The sequence below is a fragment of the Mustela nigripes genome, chromosome 4 (assembly GCF_022355385.1).
Source record: "Mustela nigripes isolate SB6536 chromosome 4, MUSNIG.SB6536, whole genome shotgun sequence".
Lineage (NCBI taxonomy): Eukaryota > Metazoa > Chordata > Mammalia > Carnivora > Mustelidae > Mustela > Mustela nigripes.
Window position 1 is genome coordinate 32,890,821 of NC_081560.1, and position 23,093 is coordinate 32,913,913.

The 23,093-nt window shown below is 36.5% G+C and overlaps 1 protein-coding gene across 1 annotated transcript in view; it reads right to left on the reverse strand.

The window, feature by feature from the left end:
* MET (MET proto-oncogene, receptor tyrosine kinase) overlaps window positions 1–23,093 on the reverse strand; it is a 111,829-nt gene that overhangs the window by 66,105 nt on the left and 22,631 nt on the right. The window contains exon 2 of the mRNA XM_059396524.1: window positions 15,289–16,505. Within this exon, the coding sequence (XP_059252507.1) occupies window positions 15,289–16,491 (1,203 nt within the window). The 5' untranslated portion in view covers window positions 16,492–16,505. The remainder of the gene's footprint in view (window positions 1–15,288; window positions 16,506–23,093) is intronic.

Genomic DNA, 23,093 nt, shown 5'->3' on the forward strand with positions numbered 1-23,093 from the left:
TGCATTTACATATAAATGAAATAAAAATACATCTATCTTCTTCTTGAGGTATCTCTGGGATTCAAAAGACAGAATTCTACAATGATAGGGGTTCTGGAATTCTAAGGGTTAAAATGTTTGCTTCTTTATCATCATTTCCTAAGGTGAATCAGATCTGAAACAGACCAAGTCCATGTGGTTTGGCTTTAACAGGCTTCATACCTCACCTCAATCAGAGCCAGAGTGACAGGGTGATTCATAAAGAAAGTTGCTCCAAGTGAAGCACATTTTAATGCTTAGTGTATATAATTTTTCTGCTTTCTTCAATTTAGTTAATAGAAAACAAATTTTAATGTACTCACTCACTGAATTTTAAGTGCTACTCAAAGGACAGAGCACCAGTTACCCTGCACTAAGCAATACAACAGAAGCAGTTCTTTCTTTAGAGTATAAGAGCCTTAGCCTGTTTATATGCTGAGCAGTCACACTCAATAGAAACCAGGCTGATGAATGTCTTAGTGGAGAGCCAGGAGAGGTGAAAGATAGATGAAACCAGAGTTCTTCAATTGGGCCCCATTATATTGTTTAAACCTATGACTATATCCTAGCCTGCCATGACTGTCATCACTTCTTGTCCCTTCTTTCCTCTTTACCAATGTGCTGTGAGACTCTTTACTCATCTTTTTCCCTTGTTACTGACCAGATCTGTGTACCAGAAATCTCAATCTGTGGGCAACCCTACTCACTGACCAAAGTCCCCAAGGCCCTAACCAAACTCTCTTCTATTCTTACTGCATCTACATCAAGGCAAAGCTCATTCTCTGTACTAAGAATGTATCTGGGACTCGTGAAGTGATGCCATTGTGGAGTCTAATCCTGTGGCATAATAAGGGTGTTACTGAAAAATACCTTCACTCTTGACTTCTTTTCCTTAACCCACGCATTATTTTCAACCTGAAATTACAGAGTGGTGGTTTGTAGTGAGAAAAAAAATCAATGTATTCAAAAAGCAAACTTCATGGAGGGCACCTCTACTGGTAGTAGTGCCTGAGGAATGTCCACCAGAAGGTGTGTCCTAAAGTGCTTTATACAGACAGTAACACACACTCAAAGGGGAAGCTCTGTTGAAAGGCTCAAGAAAGCCTTAAGGAGCAGAGAAGTTATTCTACCTTTCTCCCTTTAATTGCCTGAATTATGTTTTCCCAATTTGGATTAAGCATAAAGCTCTGGAATTCCTGTCTTTTCATCCTACCTATCTTCAACTTTTCTTCTCCTCTCATTTTTCTCCTTCTTTGTTTTTTGATCCATCTTCATTCCAAACTAGTGGATGATGGAGTGTGTGTGTGTATGTGTGTGTGTGTGTGTATTTGTGTAAGGAAGAGACTGAAACATCCTAGAATTTCTTCAATGCTAATTTAACTTTTGGAAACTCTCCAATTGTATAAGTTAGTTTTTAGAGACTTGGGGGAGAGAATGAAAAATGATTTTATCTAAAAATTACTTTTATTAATCAGCATTTTATTATTTTATTTGAAATATGAGGCTTTGTCATAACTATGTGCCCATTTGATAAACAGGTATTTTATCCAGATAAGGATAACTTTGTTAGGTACTAAGATCGAAAAGTCATAGCCTATATTCTCAAGTGGCTAATGAGGAAACCAGTGAAGATATTACCACAGAATGTGGTAAGAATGATGGTAGGAATAAGCAAAGGGTGCTACTGGAGTACTCAGGAAAGGCAGCTTATCCAGAATGGAGGGCTAAGGGAAAACTAGAGATTTCCCGGGGCCAGAAATGCCTGAGTAGAATTGTAAAGAATGGGGAAAAAAGTGCTAACCTGACAAAATGAATGTTTAAGGAAATTTGAGGCAGACTAAGTATCATGTGTTAAGGCAGAGTTATGAGAAATACTGGGAACTAAAAGAATGATAGGTTGACACATAACTGATAAATGCACACATTGCACTTAATATCCAAAATATATAAGGAAATCATGTAACTCAGTAGCAGCAAAAAAAGGAAAAAAAAAAACAGGCAAAGAAACTGAATAGAAATTTTTCTAAAGAAAGTATGAACATGAAAAGGTGCTTAACATCACTAATTAGGGAACTGCAAATCAAAACCACTATGAGATCTCACCTTATACCTGTTAGAATGGGTATTATCAAAAAGACATGAGAGAACAAATGCTGGTGGGGATATTAAGGGAATCCTTGCACAGTTTGAGTGGGAATGCAAACTGGTACAGCCAATAAACAGCATGGAGTTTCCTCAAGAAATTAAAAATAGAACTACCATATGATCCAGCAATCCCACTTCTGGGTATTTATCCAAAGGGGAAGAAAAAGAGAAACAAACCATTATCTCTAGAGATATCTGTACTTCCATGTCAATTGCTGCCCTATTCACGATAGCCAAGACATAGAAACAACCTAAGTATCTATCAGTGGATGAATGAAGATGAGGTGTATATGTCTATTCAGACTAAAAAAAAAAAAGTATCCTGTGATTTGCCACAATATAAATGAACCCAGAGGGCATTATGTTAAGTGAAATAAGCCAGACAGAGAAAGAAAAATATTGTATGTTATCATTTTTATGTGGAATCTAAAAGAAAATGTTGTGCTCATAGAAAGAGACAGTAGAAAACTGGTTGCCAAGGGCTGGAATCGCAGGGGGTGGGAGTGGAGAGAGCAGCAAAAATAGGGAGACATTGGTAAAAGGGTACAAATTTTTTCAGTTAAAAAAAAGTCTGAGGATCTAATGCATAACATGGGACCATATTATATAAATGAAATTTGCAAAGGGAGTTTAGAATGATAGGCTGAGGAGAGGGTGCCACTGGTGTGCCTGAGCTATCTCGTATTAGCTTACAGAGCCAGTTGTGACTGTTTATTTCTAATTCTTGTTCAGTGACTACCTTGATGGCTTGAAATGGCTTGGTGGGGTTGTTTACACCACAGAAATTGGCAAGCACTACAGATCAGGGGCTTCTACTCCCCTTCCCCGAGAGTTAGACATTTGCCAGCACACTAGTAGGCTTGAAGACCAGGAATAGCCAAGGCCAGGGTAGGAAACTTCTTGAATACATACTAAAGAGTATGGATTTTACTCTGAAACCATTGGGGAGCACTCAAATTATTTTAAGGAACACAGTAACATAAATGGGTTTGCTTTCAAGAAAGATTACTTACTCCAGCAGCAGTCTGGAGACAAATAGATTGGTTGGGGAGGAGGACGGAGCCAGGGAGATCTACTTTTATCTTACTGGCATCATTTTCAACATACTAATAAAAGAAAATCTATCTGGAATGATAACATACAATTTTCTGTTTCTCCTTTGTGTATCTGCAGAAGGGGAGAAGAAGTAAAGCTTTTTAAGCTTGATATTTACTATAAATGAGTCTAGGTTTTACTCTGAAGAAGGAATTAGAAGAAGCAAGCTGAATTAAATTGTGCTAATGGAGAAGGGTGAAATAGGCTGAAAGATTCTTTGGAAATATTAAGTTCCTTGATTAAATAGGTGTTGTTATTTGCTCCCAAAACAGCAGCTGGAGAAGGTGCTTAGAAAGTCTTAAATAAGGCTGGTACACAGAATGAGAATGTCAACTTGGGTTAATGAATGAGAGAGGTTGTGTAAACTTACTTAATCCCAGTTGAGGGTTTCCTGACCCACTGGGGAATGGGGCTGAGGTTGATAGACAAAAATAAGGTTAGAAGGAAATAGAGCATTAAACAAACAATAGTTCAGTTTAACTTGTAATTTAGCCAGAGTTCAGAGTATAAAATAAGAACCTTGCTAGTAGCAAGACAGAGAAAATGAAGCAGTGATAATATCATTATTAAAATAATTGTCCACCCATTCACTGGAACAGAGATTTTTTTATATTTCTACAGTGAAAATAGAAAATTTGACTATTTCTTAGCCGGTTTCTGAATCCCCAGCATATAGAGTATTAAGTAAGGCAGTGGGAATTGTAACAGCTGGTTCTAAGGGCCCAGAGAATGGAGGAAAACTTTAATATCTAAAGCTCACACAAATACTAAATTAATATTTACTTATGAAAATTTAGATGTTTACTTTTCAAATATTTCATAATCTCTTTTTTTTAAGAGTTCGTCTGCATTCAATTGGATTGTTATTATTAGGGTCATAATATACTCAGTATCATATAGTTTATACCACAACTACCCTGGATCCTGAAAAATACAATTTATTTTTTTAAATAAAGAGCTTCCTTATTAGGTGTGATAAAGTCCTGGTGTTTGTTTTTCTGTGATCTGTAGTTGCGCCACAAATGATGAACTTCAGATTTTCAATAGTGTCACCATACCATATAGCCAGGATCACAAAAAGTACTGTTTGCTTAAAAATCTGAAATTAGTGCTTATGTTTTCTTAGCATTTGATTCTAAAAAAAAAGTATCTAGCTAGAAAATACCATAATTACCGTCACAATTTATCACAATATATATATTTTTAATCAGGTACATATTCTGGTCTTCTTTGTACATGTCCAAAACCTGACGCTACAAGGTTAATACTATTATTAAACTACTGCTTACATATTACTCATTATTTTGCAAATACTGACTACTAGTCTCTCTCTCTCTTTCTTTTTTTTTCTGTTTACTATTCTTAATATTGGACCAGTAACAGAATGGATCTTGTGTTTTGTCTGCCCAATTCTACTTGGAATCAATACCTTTGTTATGAACCTTCAGAAATCAGAATGTTTAGTTGAGCGTAAGGAACACTGCCCATTTTTTTTTTCTGTATCAGGTCTAGAAAAACCCAACGCACTTGGTATTTTCAAATTAGAAGTATTTCTCAATTACCCTTACTAATACATTTGCTGGATCTTGTTTGCCATGATTTTGGAGCCACAAATAAGCTTACATTAATGAATTATCAGATCTATTATAATGATTCATCAGATATATTCTATTATAAATTCCTCTTCTTTATTCACCTAATTCAGTTCCTTAAGTATTAGGATCACCTAAGTTGACCTCATATTTGCCTGTATTACTGTACTTCAGAACATTTCCACAGTCTTGGACCTTCTCATATTGTGGATATATGAAAAAAAAAAAATAATCTCACCTCCCTATTATCTTTCCTAAGGTTTTGTATAACTTTGCCACCCCCGCCAACCTCAGACACACACTGTACTCTTATAAACAATCTCTTATATTTAAGATTTTGGTTACTTTACTGGAAAATAAATAGTCCTTTGCTATAATTATAGCCTTCAGGAAGGGGCAAACCAATGACCTCCCTGACTTGCAGGCATAGGAATGAGCCCTGAGGATTAAATGCCTCCTATTCCCTCATCTTTTCCCGTGGTAGACTCCACTTCTCTTTTGACCAAACAAAAGTGAACAAAGTGAGCAAGGAAAAGGTATTTCTTTCAATTCCTCACATGTATTTTTTGCACTTGCATTTCAAATCTTCATGAATTGTGGGGATGGCAAAAACAGTGCCTTTTACAACCCAGTCATAAAAAACATTTGTAGATTTTATCAAGGGCCTTTATCCAAACCCTCTGCAATTTAGATGGTCTCTATTTACTATGTAAATATATAGGTTTCTTTTGAAAGACAACTTTTTTTTTTTTTTTTTCAAATAAAATCAACACTGTTGTCTGTGGTCTGCAAGGCATACACTTAAGTACAAAGAAGCAGGACAAACTGCCTGCCCTCTAAGACCTTAAACTTATTTAGATGTTTGCATGATTAAGTATATATAAATGAACATGATTAAAATGAAAGAGAAAGGCAAAATATCTGCAGTTAGGGATGCATTAGAACAACATAAGGCAGCACTAACTAGAGGGCATGCCCCTGTACCTTCCTTCAGTAGACACTCATGACATCCTCGTGAGTCCTGGGAGCTCTTGCCTCTCACTTTGCCCTCTAGGCCACATGAGTCACATGAGAAGGAAATAGTCTAAAATGAAGATAGCTGTACAGAGGACAGGATATAGATGCAGAAAGAGAGTATGATTTGGGCCCACTTCAGCATTAGCACCACGGTCCCTTGAATTCCATCAACTTTTATAATTTTAATAGCTTCAAAGGAGCTTATTTTGTGGCTTTTTTTGGAATTATGATTCACTTTGTCATAGGACATACTGGTAATAGGACAATCCCTTCCATCCCTGGGAAATGCAGGTCCTTCTGATGCATAGGTTCACCAGTGTTGGCCACAGGAGAAAGATGAGGGGCATAAGAAAGAAACAACCTGGACAGATAAAAGACATCTCTATGTTTCAAAGCTGATTTAAGTGATAGGCTGGGAGAGGCAGTAAGTGCTCCTACATTATGCCCTTAGCTTCTAGAAATCTACACATTATCTTCCTCATATTAAGAATTACTTAATAAAAAGGAACTTAATTCACTTAGAAATAGAAGAAAAGACAAACTTAAAAAAAACCCAAACTGTTAAAAAAGTTAAAATCTCTGTGATAGTTCTAGCTCTTGTGATACGTTTTTCTAAGTGTAAAATAATATGCACTCATGTCCAGAATTCACTTTAAAAAGCTGGCTTAATGCAGCACCACATAGTTAAGTCCTAAAGTTTATTAAATAGGTAATAAATATTAGTTTATTAAATAATGGCTATGTAGTTGCCTATGTATGTACTAAGGACAGACAGCTTTTTCTAAAAGTTTGGGCTTTATGTAAAAGTTAACTTTTAGCCCCTGGACAAGTTAACTGTCACCTCCTCAGGGTGGCCTTCTGTGACTACGCTATCAAATTAACATATTCCTCCTTATTTGCATTCACAGGCCTCCCTTTCCCCCACACTGTATTTCGTGAACTATCATGATGTATTTACTGGTGTGTCTGAGTTTTTATTATCATTTCTTCCCCTGTGTGTTCACTTCATAAAGACAAGAACCATGTCTAGATCATTCACCACTGTAATACCTGAAAGGTTAGGGACTCTTAACCAAGAAATCTATTCTATTCAATTTCTTCTTGAATCTTGATTGTATGAACAACTCCATTCCTCCGTCTTTTGCTGAAAACAATGATCACAAGTTTTTGGTCATTTATGACTAGGCTTCCAGAACTTGGCTTAAACTAATAAGATGAAAGAACAAGCGTGTCATGTAATTAGCTTAAAATAAATGGAAAATATTGCACATTTTACTGTCAAGATAATTTTCAGAGATATTAGTTTTTGCTATTGACTACCACTGCATTAGTGCTTGTATCTGCTTAGTGCATTAGCACTAAATACTATTGATTCACTCAGCTCACAGACCAATTTAATCTTTGCATATGTCCCGTTTGAGCACCACCTCACCTAAGTTCAGTTAGTAAGAGTGGCTGCTAGATGCAAGTGTTAATCAGATTTTGAATTTAAAACACAATTAGAAAATTTAATATCATACAAATTTACACTTTTTAGGTACATGGACATAAATTCTAGCTAATCATGAATAATCCATATATTTTGAGAAGACAACTAAGCAAACTTAATTTTCACAAAATCAGCTTCAGAAAAGATTGCTTTCCAAATCAAAACTGACCTTAATTCACCCCTTTTACCTAGAGCATGATTTGAAATATCACCAACCATTTTAATGTCCTCTGATTGATGAACATTTTGATGTTTTACCCATATAAGACAACTGAGGTCAGATTTCAGTCTGAATTTGCAGTTTTTATTTTTTGTTTTATAGTTACTATTCATAAGGCATTTTGCCTTTTTGTGAGTATCAAGCAGGTGAAAAGAGCCTTTATTTTATATCATTCTGCATCTATAAGACATTTTTCTGTCCTCTTGTTAAAAAACTAGAGAATATTTTTGAAATACAGAGGGTAGATACACTTCATCTGCTCTATGTTAGCCTAGGTCTGGGTGAAGTGCAGTAAACCTCTCCCCCAAGGCTTTTAAGATAGGAAGTCAACCCTGCTGAGAGAGTAATTCATATGCAAATGAACCAGCCCGGAACTTTTTAGTTAGAAAACATACATAATTAGCAGACTGGAATGTATTCAGGATCTTAGAATCACCTACCACATTCACCATTATTAAAAACAAAACAAGACAAAACAAAACAACACAACAACAAAACACCAAGGCAGTTTTAATAACTTCAAGAGTAGCTGAGCCCTTGGTTTCATTCCCCTGATAAATGAGCCCTTTTACAGCCCTCCCTTGGCGGCTGGAGATGTGACATACAGAACATATCTGGGCCTTGAGTCATTCTGGACTCCATGTGCCCACTGACTCAGTATCTGTGCCAATCCATGAATAAGCAACAGCAAAAATTCCTCGTGGGTATTCTATCCAAATTTTAACAGATCCTCCTTTTTCTTATTAGAGGAGATAAGAAGGCGGGGTGGGATGACCACTGATAAAACAGAAGTAAGAGTGTAACATCCAAAATTTGATATATTATTCTGAGTAAAAAAATCCATTATTACTTAAGAAGGTTAACAGTCTTATCAAAATGCAGGATCGCACATGCTTTTATTTGTTTCTAACCATGTAGTACTATGACAATGAAAATATCATGTATTAGAGTTGTCTTCCAAGTACTGTTAACACCAGCTTTTCAAAAGCCAACTTTAAACATTTTTTTGCATGAACTCTTTATTGTTTGCTACATTCATTTTACCAAGTGAATCTCCTTGTAGAAACCAACTACTTATGTAAAATAACATTATACCACCTACTTCAAAAGACAGTAAGAAGAATGAATAATTAATTTAGAATGCATTCATCACATCATGAAAAAATGTAACCCACAGGTAAAGCCTACCTATATTTTTGGTGACAGTTTAAGCAATAACAGTATTTCTTTGCTGTTAGCTTATAAAAATGTCAGGCCTTTACTATTTATTCTTTCCTGGGGTGAACCTGTGAATAAGCTACCAAATCATTTAAAGAAGGATTAGCAGGAGGAAGAGAAACCCTAGAAGACATACATTAGGGGCTCACTCTGTAGCACATTTTCAATACTCTGTGGGTGTGCCCAACAATCTCAGAGAGCATTACAAAATTCTGGAAAGAAAATCATTCAAAATTCTTTTTAATAAAATAATGCAGTATGCTACTTTTCATGGGACAGTAGCATGTAATTCTAATAAGTAAGTTAGGGATCAGTGACTCCCTGAGCCTGGGTGAGAATGAAGAAGAATTTACAGGAGGAGAGGAATCAAGTGTCAAATTAAAAAATTTCTACTTAGGTTTTTGTTTTTTTTTTAAGTATATTGAATCCTTATACCTCGAGGATTTTCTTTCTTTCAAAATTTTGCTTTGGTAGCTCTTGCATTTGGCATAAGGCCAAGGTATCTAGTGTTTAGAATGAAGAATCCTCAATAACATTTTTCCTGTAGGATAAAATTCTCTTGTTTCCCAGTAGAGGAAGTAAAAAACCCCTGAAGTTTGACTTCACATTTTTCATTCCTAATACAAAAATACTCTCTTGAGAGTGCTAGATTGTTTAAATAAGACATGCCAAACCAGTATAATTACATGGATGTTATTTGTAACACTGACTCCACATTCCCTGTTCAAATGGTGCGGTGTGTGGGAGATTACAGATATATGGCCTATAAAGAGTTATAAATCTTTGTTTATATTATTAAATATTATGAGACATGCCCTGAGGATGACAGATCAATAATGGTCCTTGTGGTTTCCTGATGGAAGGCTGCAATTATTTTCTTCCATTACAACTTAAATGTAACCCAATTTTACTCATCTATCATCTTTATAATAGAAATAAAGAAACATCACGGTATGTTTATTTTTCTGCCTATTCCTATTATTCCTTGTTTGCATCTTGTTTTGATTTTGCTTTCATTCAAAATTGTTCTAGTCACTTTGCTTTCTTCCTCTGATGGCTCTGAGCGGTGACCCTTTAACTTTGGCACTCCTTGAAACGGAGATGGAAAATTACTACTTTAAGTTTCCTTTATTTTGGGAAGTGGTTGGCTACTCTTTGAATTTGAGTATAAATGATATTCAAAAACAAAGAAGCTTGATACAAACAACCTGTGAGGCTGACTTTTTCTGAAACTGCACTATCTGCAAATTCTTGAATGCACAGTATAATTTAAGTTATGGAAGCACAGTATCTCACAGTGCTATAGGTAGTTAGAATTGAAGGTTGGGGAAAGGAGCATACCTTACACCTTTCAGCTTGACTAGGGTACAATTCTGTTTCAGTTCTCTTTCTCTCCAGCCCAAACCACCACCACCGCCCACCTCTTTCTCTTTCTCCCCCTCTTTTTTTTTTTTTTTTTAAACTATTAAGTTTTAAGAAGGACTTACACAAATTAAGTATAGTGGAGGTGGGTCACTCCTAATAGGTAGGAAGGTAACACCTTCATGAGCCATAGAACAAGAGTGTGCCCCTTCCAGAAAATTCAATAATCTAAATTTGTCTTTCTTCACGTAAGTATTCCTTACAATAATAGTTTACTATTTATTATGTGCCAAGGACTAAGTTAGGGTCTTTTGTAAACTTTATTGCACTTGTTCTCCCAATGGCCCTGCATGGAGGGAAAATGTGTTCAGAGAGTTTAAACAATGCTCTTGTGACCAGAAGGTTATAAAATGGTGGAGTATACATCTGAACCCAGATGTCTTTGACTTCAGTCTTGTTCCTTTAGGCTGTGTAGTCTCCCAAAGAGCTAAATTTATGGTCACCTTATTGTGCCAGGTACTTTATATATATTACCCCCAAGTTTTACAAAACCCTAAGAAGTAGGTTTTGTTCTGTGCATGTTACGAATGAGGAGATTGAGACTCTAAGCAGTCAAGTCACGGAGCAGAAGTCACACAGCTGGTATGCAATAAGCTGGAACTTGCATCTAGGTGCACCTGGCACCAAACTGCATGTTTCACCCCTTCAACTGATCAATCACTGGTCATTAAGATGTTGGTGAAAATATTTTTTACTACAAGTCTACTCTTTCTTATTTTTTAAAATTCTTTCCAATTCTTACATATAGAGCAAAACTTTGATATTGGAAATGCAAGAAAAAGTGTAATGTGATTAATTATATTTTCTGGTTAGATGAGAGATATTTCAACAAAACTTTTCCAAATTTCAACTCTGATTGAAAATCTTTCAAAAATGTATTAATCCACTTCTCTTATTAAGTATAATTTAGGGAAGAGGACCTTTACTGACCTAGGGATTACAATTTTTTTTTTTTTTAGTCAATATTGATCTCATTTGTGGGAAACTGGGCAAAGGTGTACTGATTCTATTTTTTCCCTAGAATAGCTGTCATGTTAGTAAATCCTTTATATGTATGAAACTGTTGGAGAGTCCCATCAATGTGCTTAAAATGAAATGAATTTTATTTTATTTATTTATTTTTAAGATTTTATTTATTTATTTGTCAGAGAGAGTGAGCACAGGCAGAGTGGCAGAGAGAGGCAGAGGGAGAAGCAGGCTCCCTGCTGAGCAAGGAGCCTGATGTGGGACTCAATTCCAGGATGCTGGGCTCATGACCAGAGCTGAAGGCAGCCGCTTAACCAACTGAGCCACCCAGGCATCCCTAAAATGAAATGAATTTTAAAACTGTCTATCCCCAAAGAGAAAGTGATGGATTTTCTTTTTCCCCCAAATTTGGAAATTTAAAAAAGTCTCCTTATTATGGATAGTTTCTCAACTATTTTATTTTGAATAGCTGTTTTGAATGTGCTGTTTAGGGAATACACATTAGACTAAAACAACTTCAACCAAATACCAGTTTAGGATGTTTACAGAAGTCAAATGATGAATGACTATAAAGTAAAGATATTTAAGACTAAAGACTTAGTGATTATTTGTGGGTATGTAATCTTATAATTCTAAGTGTTAGAAATCACTGTAAACGTATCCCTTAAGAATTATTTTCAAAAGCAACATAGAAAATGGTTATATTTTGAAGACCATGAATTTATTTTTATTGAACTGATACAATCAACTCTAATATTACATGAATGGGTACCTGAGGCTTAGGATAAGTTTCCAGAAACAACATCATATGCAGAATCAAGGAGTTCTGAAGCACACATAACTTGGATATGAAGATGATATGGTCTGGAAACTATCAAATGACTCAAAAGAGGGTTTTAGAGATGTCATCAATATGAGAAGCTGTATATGAAGAGTCTACATAGATGGGTTTCATAAAATGTGAGAGTGGGAAACCCAACCAAATATGTGATCTGAAGTAAGTAAATCGGGCCTAAATACTGGCTTGACCCCTAGAATTTAAAAGACCCCCCCCCCCTCTTTTGGGCACTTTCTCTGTCTGATCCTGTGACAGAAACTCTCTGTACATGGTAGAAGCTCGGACAGGGCCAGAAAACCCCTGCCATGGCTTTGCTTACACACTGAGGACCAGGCAGAAGCCTCAGCAGAAAATTACTGCTGCAGCTTTCCTTCTCTACAGAGCACACAATAGCCTCTCCATAAAGATCTGCTGGACTAGAAATGTTAATAACAAAACTACAATATATGTGTTTATTCACCAAACTTTATGCCAAAACAAAAGCTCTGTTCCAAGAAATTGTCAAAAGTGTCACCTGATATCTTCCCAAATAAAGCTGCCAAGACAAAATGGAGTCGTCTTATTGTATAGTCTTTCCAAACAGGTTTGATTTTGTAAATCATTGTTTTGTGTGAGTAATGGCTCTCTTGGTGCTTTCATTTCAAGATGAAGCTAGGAAATGATTGTATGCTGATTATTGGAACAATCTAGGTCTTTTTGTGAACTGGTATATGAAAACTGAGAATGTGGGTAGTCTCATTCTCAGAAGAATTTCAATCGTTAGTAACCAGAGAAGATAAACAGGCAAATAAGTAGAAGAGGTTTGAAGGTATTTGTTTTTATGGAATTTGGCCAGTGCAAAACTTGGCTTCCCTTATAAGAAGGTTATGTTGGCAAGCTCCATCTTGTTTTCCACAGGAATTTTTGTGATGGAAATGATAATGGTTTCAGGTGCAGTTGGTGCATTTTGGGCATTTTTCCTGGGTGATAAAACTGACCTGAATTTCATCAGATAATCCTGCCTTTTTGTTTCTTTTGGAACACTAAAAGAGTGAAAGGGGTAGAAAAGCTCAAATGTATTTTGACAATTTCTAGAATTGATAAATACTTTTACATCAGAGGGCTGAAATGCACAAAATAATGAAATAGGATACCAATATACCCTCATACGGCAAAGTCTCTTTTTAAATTTTTAACAGAACAAGATTTAGATAGCAAAGTCATGAGCTTTCTTAGAGGCCCTAGAGGAACTCCTAATAGAATCTTTTTAAACTTGTGTTTCTGATGCAATTTATTGGATACAAAAAAGTGTTTTTTCTGGAATGATATTAATATTCATTTTTTCCATAATTCCAGGTTTCTGAAAGTCTTTTTATTTCTTCTCATTCTTTTGTATTTTCTAGTGAAGAAAAGGGGCAGCCACATGAGAAATCCTGTAGCTTCTTACAGAGTTTGCAACATATATGACATGAATGCAGGAAGAAGTAAGTCTTAATTGGGACTTATGCATGTATATTATTTTTTATTCCTAGACTTCAGAGGGGTAAGGAGGGAAGTTATGTCTTTAGTTCACTAAAACATGAATTCATTTTCTCAGAAGTATTTTTTTAGCTTTATAAAAAGTAATTTGGGATATGCCTGGGTGGCTCAGTAGAATAAGCATCCAACTCTTGATTTAAGCTCAGGTCATTAACTCAGAATCCTGAGACTGAGTCTTGTGACCCGCTCTGCACTCAGGAGTCTGCTTGAGATTCTCTCTCTCTCCTTATGCCCCTCCCCTGCTCACATGAGCGCTCTTTCTCAAATTAAAATAAATAAACAAACAAATAAATAAAATCTTAAGCAAATGTTATTTGGAGTTTCCATTTGGGGTAGTATCACAGATATTTTAGCAAGAGTGAACCAAATGTTTCTGAATTCATATGTCGTTGGTACCCTTTAGCATATTATATACTTTCTTTTTATCAAAGGTATGTTTAATGTCCTTTTGCTTACAATTATAACCATTATTACAGAGATTAAAGACTGCTAAAGTAGTGAGATGTGGATTTCCAAAGTCAAACCATCTTAGAAAAGCTGTATTATTTGTTTATCCAGTTAGGATCACTAGTGGTTGTTACGTTAGGTGGTGTAGCCAGGTTCACATGTTTGAATGTGGGTCCAAACCAAGGGAGCCCAAGGCTGCAGAGAATTCCTGATTTGGTGCTCTTCCTCTAGCGCCAAGTGATCTGATGGCTAGTAGGATAAATCGATCCTCTGGGTATAGCTGGTAGCTTTTACTGTATCTAAAACAAAGCAACAAAGAATGTCCCTAACATTTCATGTGAAAATACACTTTCATATAGGTATAAACAAGTATTGATCAAAATACTTGTATTTATAAATATCAAATACCAACCAGGTAAAAAATACCTAACTAGAAGGTGGTAGACACGTCTATTCATGTAGAAAATACAAGGAAGGATTTGGGAATATAAACTTCCTCTCTAGTTTTCTATGTTATTCAGAGAAGTGTATTAGTTCATTTAAAAATATTTTATTTACCAACATTTTAGAAGTTTTTTTGTTTGTTTTTAGTTTAATTTTCTTTATATAATGCCCAAAATATAAACTATTCACTTGTATATCAGTAAGTGAATGGCGTTTCATAAAGAAAAAGCCTTCAAACCCACAAATTAACTTAAGCTTCTCATTTTAAATGTTGTAAAGACTACATGGGGATCTCAATAATTGTCTTTTACAGGAACTGCTATTGTGTTAAGCTTTGTTTAAATCTGACCAGAACTATTAAAGCTTATATGAGAAATAAAGTTAATAAAGTGTTGACAAACATGTAAAGCCAAACTGTAAAATATTTCCTCTTTTTTTTTTTTTTAATTTTATTTATTTATTTGACAGACTGAGATCACAAGTAGACAGAAAGGCAGGCAGAGAGAGAGGAGCAGAGCAGAGAGCCCGATGTGGGGCTGGATCGTAGGACCCTGGGATCATGACCTGAGTTGAAGGCAGAGGCTTTAACCCACTGAGCCACCCAGGTGCCCCAATATTTCTTCTTTTAGAACCAGGTGCCCCAATATTTCTTCTTTTAGAACCACATTAATCTTTTCTCAAGCTATGATTTTATATTTAAATCAAGATTCAAATCTAAATTTTCTTGCAAAGAATGTACAAATATTTCAGATAAAGATCATTTACCAAGCACCAAAAAGTCCTTGATACTCTTTTCTAGACTGCTACTTATTCTGACTTATACTTTATAGTTTATAAATGGGAAATAAATGTGACTTACCCTATTAAAGCAGTGTTCATGGTTGGGTCCATAAAAATGTTGAAGACATCTCACGTTGTTTTTGTTGACAATCTTGTTGAAGAATTCATTGACATATTTGATAGGGAATGCACAGACAGCAGAGCGATTCATTGGTTCAGCTGAATCTGGCTGGCTTCGTGCAAACACTCCATAGAGAATGTCATCATTCAGGTTGGCACCTATTTGCTTAGCGAGGTGGGCCCCAGGCTTACCAACATATGCAGCTTGGAGAATATTAAAGACTTCCTCCCTTGTGGATCTCTTTCTTCTTTTTTCTGTGAGAATACACTCTAGAGGCATTTCCATGTAGGAATGCAATCCAGAGTCTACAGAACAGAACCTGATTACTCTTGTGTGAAAAGTCTGGGCATCTAGAGTTTCTCGTTGGACAGTTAAAAAGTAAATAAAATGATTGCTTTCAAAGGCATGGACATATTTAATAGGGTAGGAATCTCTGAACTCAGGTAGAACATCAATATAAGATTGGTCTGTCAAAAACTTGAAACCATCTTGCGTTTCCTTTAGCCTTCTCACTGATATTGAATGCAATGAATGGTCTGGATGGGACGAGGAATTTATGGTATTGCCCACGAAGAAGTTGATGAACCGAGTCTTTTCAGCTATCAGGACTTTGGTTCCCAGGGCACTCACCACACAGTCAGGGCACTGGCCAGGCTCTTCATCTGCCTGTGGGGAGTACATGCAATGGACTTCCGACTGTATATCAGCAGTATTGCTGCGTGGAAGGACATGTCGCTGGCAGGTCCCTCTCTGGACACTGCCACAACTAATGAGCTGGTCATCATAGTAAATGTCAATAAGTAGAGCCATGTTGATGTTATCTTTCCAAACAGCGCCCGATAAATTGGCTTTGTGGCTGCAGTCCTGACATGGGGAACAATCTGGGTGTTCCAGCACGGGCCCAGTCTTGTACTCAGCAACCTTCTGAAGGTCTTTGTCATTTAAAACATAAATATAGTTAACTGCACCGAGGTAAATATGATGCTTGTGTAAAACAACATTCTGGATGGGTGTTTCTGCAGTAAAGTTGGGAAGCTGGTACTTCATGTTCACATTCATCTCAGACTTCACTAGTGCCTCTTTGCACTCCCCACAGCTCCTCTGCACCAAGGTAAACAGAAGTACAAGGATGCCAGGTGCCAGCACAGCAGGGGCCCTCATGGTGAGAAGCTTATCTGCCAAAACATGTTCAAGGCGAGAGCAGTTTAGTTGTCATTAGAAACAAAGAAGAAACTGAAAGAACCATACCAGTTAAACTATTAGAAACAAATCTTCCTAACTGGAATTTTTACATCAAGTGAAAACAAAAAACTCTAACGATTTCACATAAAGATGCATTGTGCAGATGGACATGACTCTACATAGTTTAATTTTAGACTCAAGCCATGAACAAGTAATTTTAGAGAACCATTATGAGATGCAAACAATGTTCTGTATTAAAGACAATACAGAAACTAAGTTAGACTCATTTAGCAATGAAGTCAGAAACAGCAAATTTCTTTCTTAACCCCTTGCTGTTGTTTAATGTGGTTTAATATCTGTGGTAATGACTAGGTTGATATTTAAACTTTTTTAGTTAGTCAAGTAAAAGAACTGTGTGGTTCAGATTCATTTATTCTAGAAATCACAGCAGGCATTGTTTCCTTGGGAGCATGTAGAATTACTAGGCTAAATTTAGCTTCCTTGTGGAAGAAAACAATCATAAATTCTAGAAGCAATATGATCACATGCTGTTTATAGGATTTTGTGTGCAGAGGAAAGGTATGGTTATAATTTGGCTATAGCTGACCTATTGTTTTGGATAGACAAATGCTTAACTTAGTGTAAGATCACTGGAAACATAAAAACAATAAGCTGAAAATGTATAACATAAAATATAATGTTCAAGACTAAAGTCCTAGAATTATTTCTCAGGGAAAAACAACATATTGCTCATTACCAAGTCAAAAGCTATTTAGTAAAAAAAAAAAAAAAAAAAAAAAAACACATTATTTTAACATTCCATTGTATGCACATGGACAATATTTCTAACTAGTTATCATGAATGCATTTGTTTTTCACTTTTGAAAAACTTAAGGTACATGAGTTATAAACACTGTTAGTTCTACTTATAAAAGTTGTAGGCAGGGTGGTAGGTTAACAAGGAGAGGCCTCAGAAGGAATAGAACCAAATAGCTATTACTTTTTTCCCCTCCTTTTTTAGTGCATAATTCTGACAAGACAAAAGGAACTTTAAAAAACTTACTAGGCATTATAACCATGCCAAAGACTAACCCTAGGTCTACAAAATCACAGCAGAATTCGCTAACAACTAGTATGTGCACAGCTCTGTATTTGCATTATGGAAATGGGTGTGGCACTTTCAGTGAACCTACGCTGTGGTGGAGAGGCAACGCACATATGCAAATAACTATAGTACACAGCATTATAATACCCTGCATAGCACAAATCAAGAGCTAAAAGCATCAAGGGAGGGAGATACGACTTATACTTAGAATTTCTATGATAATGAGAAATAGGGACAAGTCCACTATGTTGTGAGGTTCAGGAAAGGAAGGACAATGTTTGTTTGACTCATCACTCTTTCCCAAGGATCTGATATAGAGGCTAGAACACTGTAGGTGACAAATAAATATATGTTGAATAAATAAGTGAAAAAAAAAGGAGCCTGGGTGGCTCAGTTGTTAAGCATCTGCCTCCAGCTCAGGTCATGATCCCAGGGTCCTGGGATCAAGCCCTGCATTGAGCTCCTGCTCTGCAAGAAGCCAGCTTCTCCCTCTCCCACTTTGCTGCTTTTGTTCTCTCTCTTCCTGTCACTCTCTGTCAAATATCTAAGTGAATAAAAATCTGCCAATAAGCTCAAAGTTATAGAAAAGGTTAAGTGTAGTAGCCAGAACTTGAATCCAAATCTTTTTTGACTCCAAAATCAAAGATAATTTTACCCTACCAAATTGACAGGAATTGTAGACATTATTTAAAAGGTAATAGAAGGTAATAGAAAAGTCAAGGATTTTGAGCTGGAGAATCATACTTGAAGTTTTACTTTAGAAAGACTGATCTGGAAGCAATGTGGCTGAGAGCAGGGTGTAGAACATAGCAACAGGAAGACCAGGTGATAGGATATTATTTAGTCCATAACCTCATTATCTATAAGGGCCAGAACCAAGATGGTATCCCCAAGAATAGAAAGGAAGCAATTAATGAGAGAATATTTGAGTAAATAAGATTTGACATCTCAGTTGGTGGAGTACAAAAGAGAATGCAAAGATGACTAACAGTTATCTGGGAAAAGGGGGAATGATTTAAAAACTAGGGTAGTCAATAGGAGGAAGTTAGGCTAAAGATGGACAAATATGATAAGTTGGTTTTAAATATGTTGAGTTTCATGTGTTATTGGGAAATGAGTGAAAACGTTCTACTACAGGGATGACTAGTAGGTTTTACATTGTGCATCAGGAAGTAGATGCCTCAAGTAAGTGAGGAATAAGGATTTCAACAGAGCATCTGTGCCAACCAATAGAGGCAAATGACAAGGATTCTGAGGAGAAGTCTGCCCTTACTAGGAAGGTGGAGTGATCAGTCTTAGGTAAGACAATATCTGCCTGGGGTGAGACAGTGGTAAGTGGAAGTATGAGTGCTTGGTAGAGTAATTGGGACTTGAGTTGGATTAGGAATAAACTTTGCATGTTATCTACACAGAGATAATGGTTAAAATCAAGAGTAAGTTCATGGAGGGACAAGGTGAAGGAAGAAAAAAGTTGTATGAAGGAAATCTTGGGATTATTCACATTGGAGAAACAAAGGAAGGCATCAAGGGAGGTAAGTTCAGTGAGGTGTCAAGACAGCCGATGTTGTACTGTGTCACAGAAACCAGGTGAGGGACTTGAGGAGGACTTGACTTTCAAGAGAGTAAGCTCAGTAGATTCATTAGTTGTACTGGATACTAAATTACAAGGAAATGTATGGTAAGGAAGTAGAATGTTTATCAAAGGAAGGGCAAGCAAATCAGGGTCAAGAAAGATTTATTGTTTTTAAAGATTTTATTAATCTGTCTGAGAGAGAGAGAGAACATGCACAAGCGGGGGTAGTGGCAGAAAGAGGAAGAAGCAGGCTCTCCACTGAGTTAGTTGCTAAACGTGGGACTTGATGGCAGAACTCTGGAATCACGACCTGAGCCAAAGGCAGACACTTAACTGACTGAGCCACCCAGGCATCTCTTCCAAAGTTTATTCTTAAGTTGTAGGAAAGAAATGTGTTTATTTGTAGATCTTTCTCCCACTAATATTTATTGGGTATCTACTAAGGACTAGGCATGGTGGTAGGTTCTGGGAATACAGAGGTATGGTGCCTTTCTCTAGGAAGCTCAGAGTCACTTGATGGAGGACTGAGAGACAGTTATGAGAATGCAAAAAAAGGGCAGCCAACCACATAGGAAAAGATGCTAGAGCTGAGCCTTGAAGGAGGAAGATGATGAAAGGAAATTCCTGGTAGGCACAGCAGTTTGTATGAAAATATACAGAGGCAGGAAAGAACATATGGCATGGTCAGAAGAACCGCAAGTAGCTGAGCCCAGAGAAATGGGAGAAACCAAGGCAAGCAAATGGGGGAAATAAAATTTGTTGAAGCAGTATTCCAAAAGAGTTAAAAGAGGCATTACTAAGAGCCTGAAACATAAGAAAGATCATTTTCTGATACAGCGGGTGAGGAAGTCAGATAAAGTACAGAGACACTGGGCTTCAGGGCATATGATCTCAACATTATAAAAATAAATTAGGGTATATGACCACATTGAAATAGTTACAGAAGAGGTACTAGGATCTTCAGAGCAGAGAAAGAGGTTTAGAATAGCTACAACAAGGCATGCAAAAAGAGGTCAGCAAGAAATGAAAAGGATTACATAATAGTTCTAAGTTCTCCTTTAAGATAAAGCACAATGTGTTGTGACTTTCTCTTCACATAGAAAGAGTTTTCATCGGACCAGAGGGCGACGCAAAAGCAAAGTGTGTCATTAAGGTGAAGAATTGAAAGAGGTATAAGCCATATAATAATACAAATAATATAACATGTACGGAATGCTTACTATGTATGTGCTAGGCATTCTGCTAAATCCTCTGATTTACTCCTTATAAACACACTTTGAAGTAGAGAGTAGTATTATTCTCCTCTTCTAGATGAGCAAGCTTGCCAAGAGTCACACAGAACTGAATTCAATCCCACATCTGGCTGACAAGAATCTGTCCAGACTCTTAAATGCCTCACTAGTACTGAAGCAGCTTCCTGAGGTAAGAGAGTACACTGGAGTAGAAGTCAGATAATCAGAGCTCTGGTTCTTGCTCTTTTCCTCTCCAGCTCTAAGACTCTGGGTAACGCATTTGCCTCTAAGTCCAGGGTCCAATCCTCACAGGATTGTTTTAAGTATCGAAAAGAAATCTCATATTTGAAAGCTTTGACCATTATATAGTGTATGCTTATATAAATGCAGAGTGTTGTACTTGCTATTTATGTATTTTATTCTCATTGTTTTGAAATGTACTAGAAAACTTTGGGGGGTGCTTGGGTGGCTCAGTTGGTTAAGTGTCTGACTTCAGCTGACATCATGATTCCAGAGCCCAGGGAGCCCTGCATCAGGCTCTTTGCTTGGTGGAGAGTCTGCTTCTCCCTCTGCTTCCCAGCCTGCTCATGCTCATTCCCTCCATCTCTCTCTTTCAAATAAATAAAATCTTAAAAAAAATTTTTTTTTTGGCCATAGTGGGGGAAATGACAAGGAGTATAGTGGGGGGAATGACAAAGAGTAGAAGAAAAGAAGGGTTTAAGACAAGTTGTCCTATTAGAAGATAAAAACAAATTCCAAGCAAACTATATATGCATCTAAAACTTCTAGAATATATTATGGGGAAAAATTAAATGAACTTCTCAATATGATATTAGCATGTCTTCTAAAATTTGGAACATTAGCCCACTACATAATTTATCACTATATTTTCTTTAGGAAAAGTAATAAAGGAAGAAAAGAAATGAACCATTACTGCCAAAAGAAAAAAAGCATTACAATCAATTTGCATCTTAGTTGATACCCATTAATGCAGTGTAGAGGGTGAATTTTTTTTTCTTTTAGGCTTTTTTTTTTTTTTAAAGATTTTATTTATTTATTTGACAGACAGAGATCACAAGTAGGCCGAGATGCAGGCAGAGAGAGAGGGGAAAGCAGGCTCCCTGCTGAGCAGAGAGCCTGATGTGGGGCTCGATCCCAGGACCCTGGCAAAGGCAGGGCTTTAACCCACTGAGCCACCCAAGCACTCTTCTTTTAGGCTTTTTGAAGGGGCCTTTAAAATGATCTTATTTTTAAAAAATCTGTACTATTATATTATGGTTTAAAAATAAGGTTCATATCTTAAAGTTGGCATATAAATCACTGACAATACTAATTCTCAATTAATTAAGAATCGAAGAAAATGTACAAATATACTAAAGGGCTTTTTTGTTATCTCACTTGAGGCGATGGCAAGTCATAAGAAAACCAGAAGGGAAAGAGGATATTTTTTCTGTTTTAGGAAAAAAAATTAAAGAATATCCCTGGAGTTTGTTAACTCAGTCTCCCTCATCTTTTTTTACATTTTCTTGATAGCAAACAGTGATGCACTTTTCAAACTGAAAAATCAAAGATTAATTTTTTAAAAAAATTAAAGCAAAAAAATAGAACTAAAACCCATTGTCAACAACAGGATTTTAAATTAAAATACAGGTTTCTGTTTAATCCTCAGATAATGAGAAAATGTAAACACCCCATTTCCTTGATCATTTCAATTAATTAAGTCTCCTTCCCATTAGCAAAGATATGTATTGGTCAGACTAGATCTCCTTCAGGAAATAACTTTCATAAGGAATGGAGGGAAACCTTTTGGAAGTATTTATTGCTGAGCGGTATAGCCTAATGACACTGTTGGTTAAATAAGGGACAGCTAAGTGTTCAAGTGCACAAACTCAGGAGACAGACTGTGAGGTTTATATCCATTTGCTGTCTGTGAGTCCTTTCGGCAAATAACTTCTCTGAGCCTCCGTTTTCTCATCTGAGATATGGGAGTGATTATAATACCTACCTCACTTGTTGTGATGGTTACTCTGACAGCTCAATGAGTAAAGGCATGTAAACCGCGCTTGACAGGGAGGAGGTCAATAAATGTTCTCTAGTACTCTTGTTTGTTCATATACTCAAATACACTATGTTCCAGATAGTTTGTATTGTGATGATACAAAAATGAATAAAATGTTTCACAACTGTCCATGAGATCTCAGACTAGTAGAGAAGACAGACAAACAGACCACAGTTTAAACTCAGTGTGGAAAGGTCTATGGGAATCTCTGAGGGGAGCTTCATGAGGCTAGGGGAGCCAGGCAGGCATCAATCAATCATGATCCCTTCCTCATAAGGCACTCACACCCTGAGATGTAGCATGAGGGTGAACCTGAGTTTGAGTTGAGGCAGTGCAGCTGAGCAGTTGTATGCCCAAAGCCAGTCTCCCAACTACTTTGGCCTCAGCTGCTTTCTTATTTGTAAAATAATAGTGTTGATCGAGTCATGTGCTGGTGGTGCCCTCTGTGGAGTATTTACACCACAGAAATTGGCAAGTATTACAAATCAGGGCTTTTTTTCTCCCTGAAAGCATGAAGATTAAATATTTACAAGCACACTCCTAGGCTGAACTAATGACCTTCAAAATTATTTTCTAACTGTAATAATTTTCAACTCTGAGATTGTTTTTCTA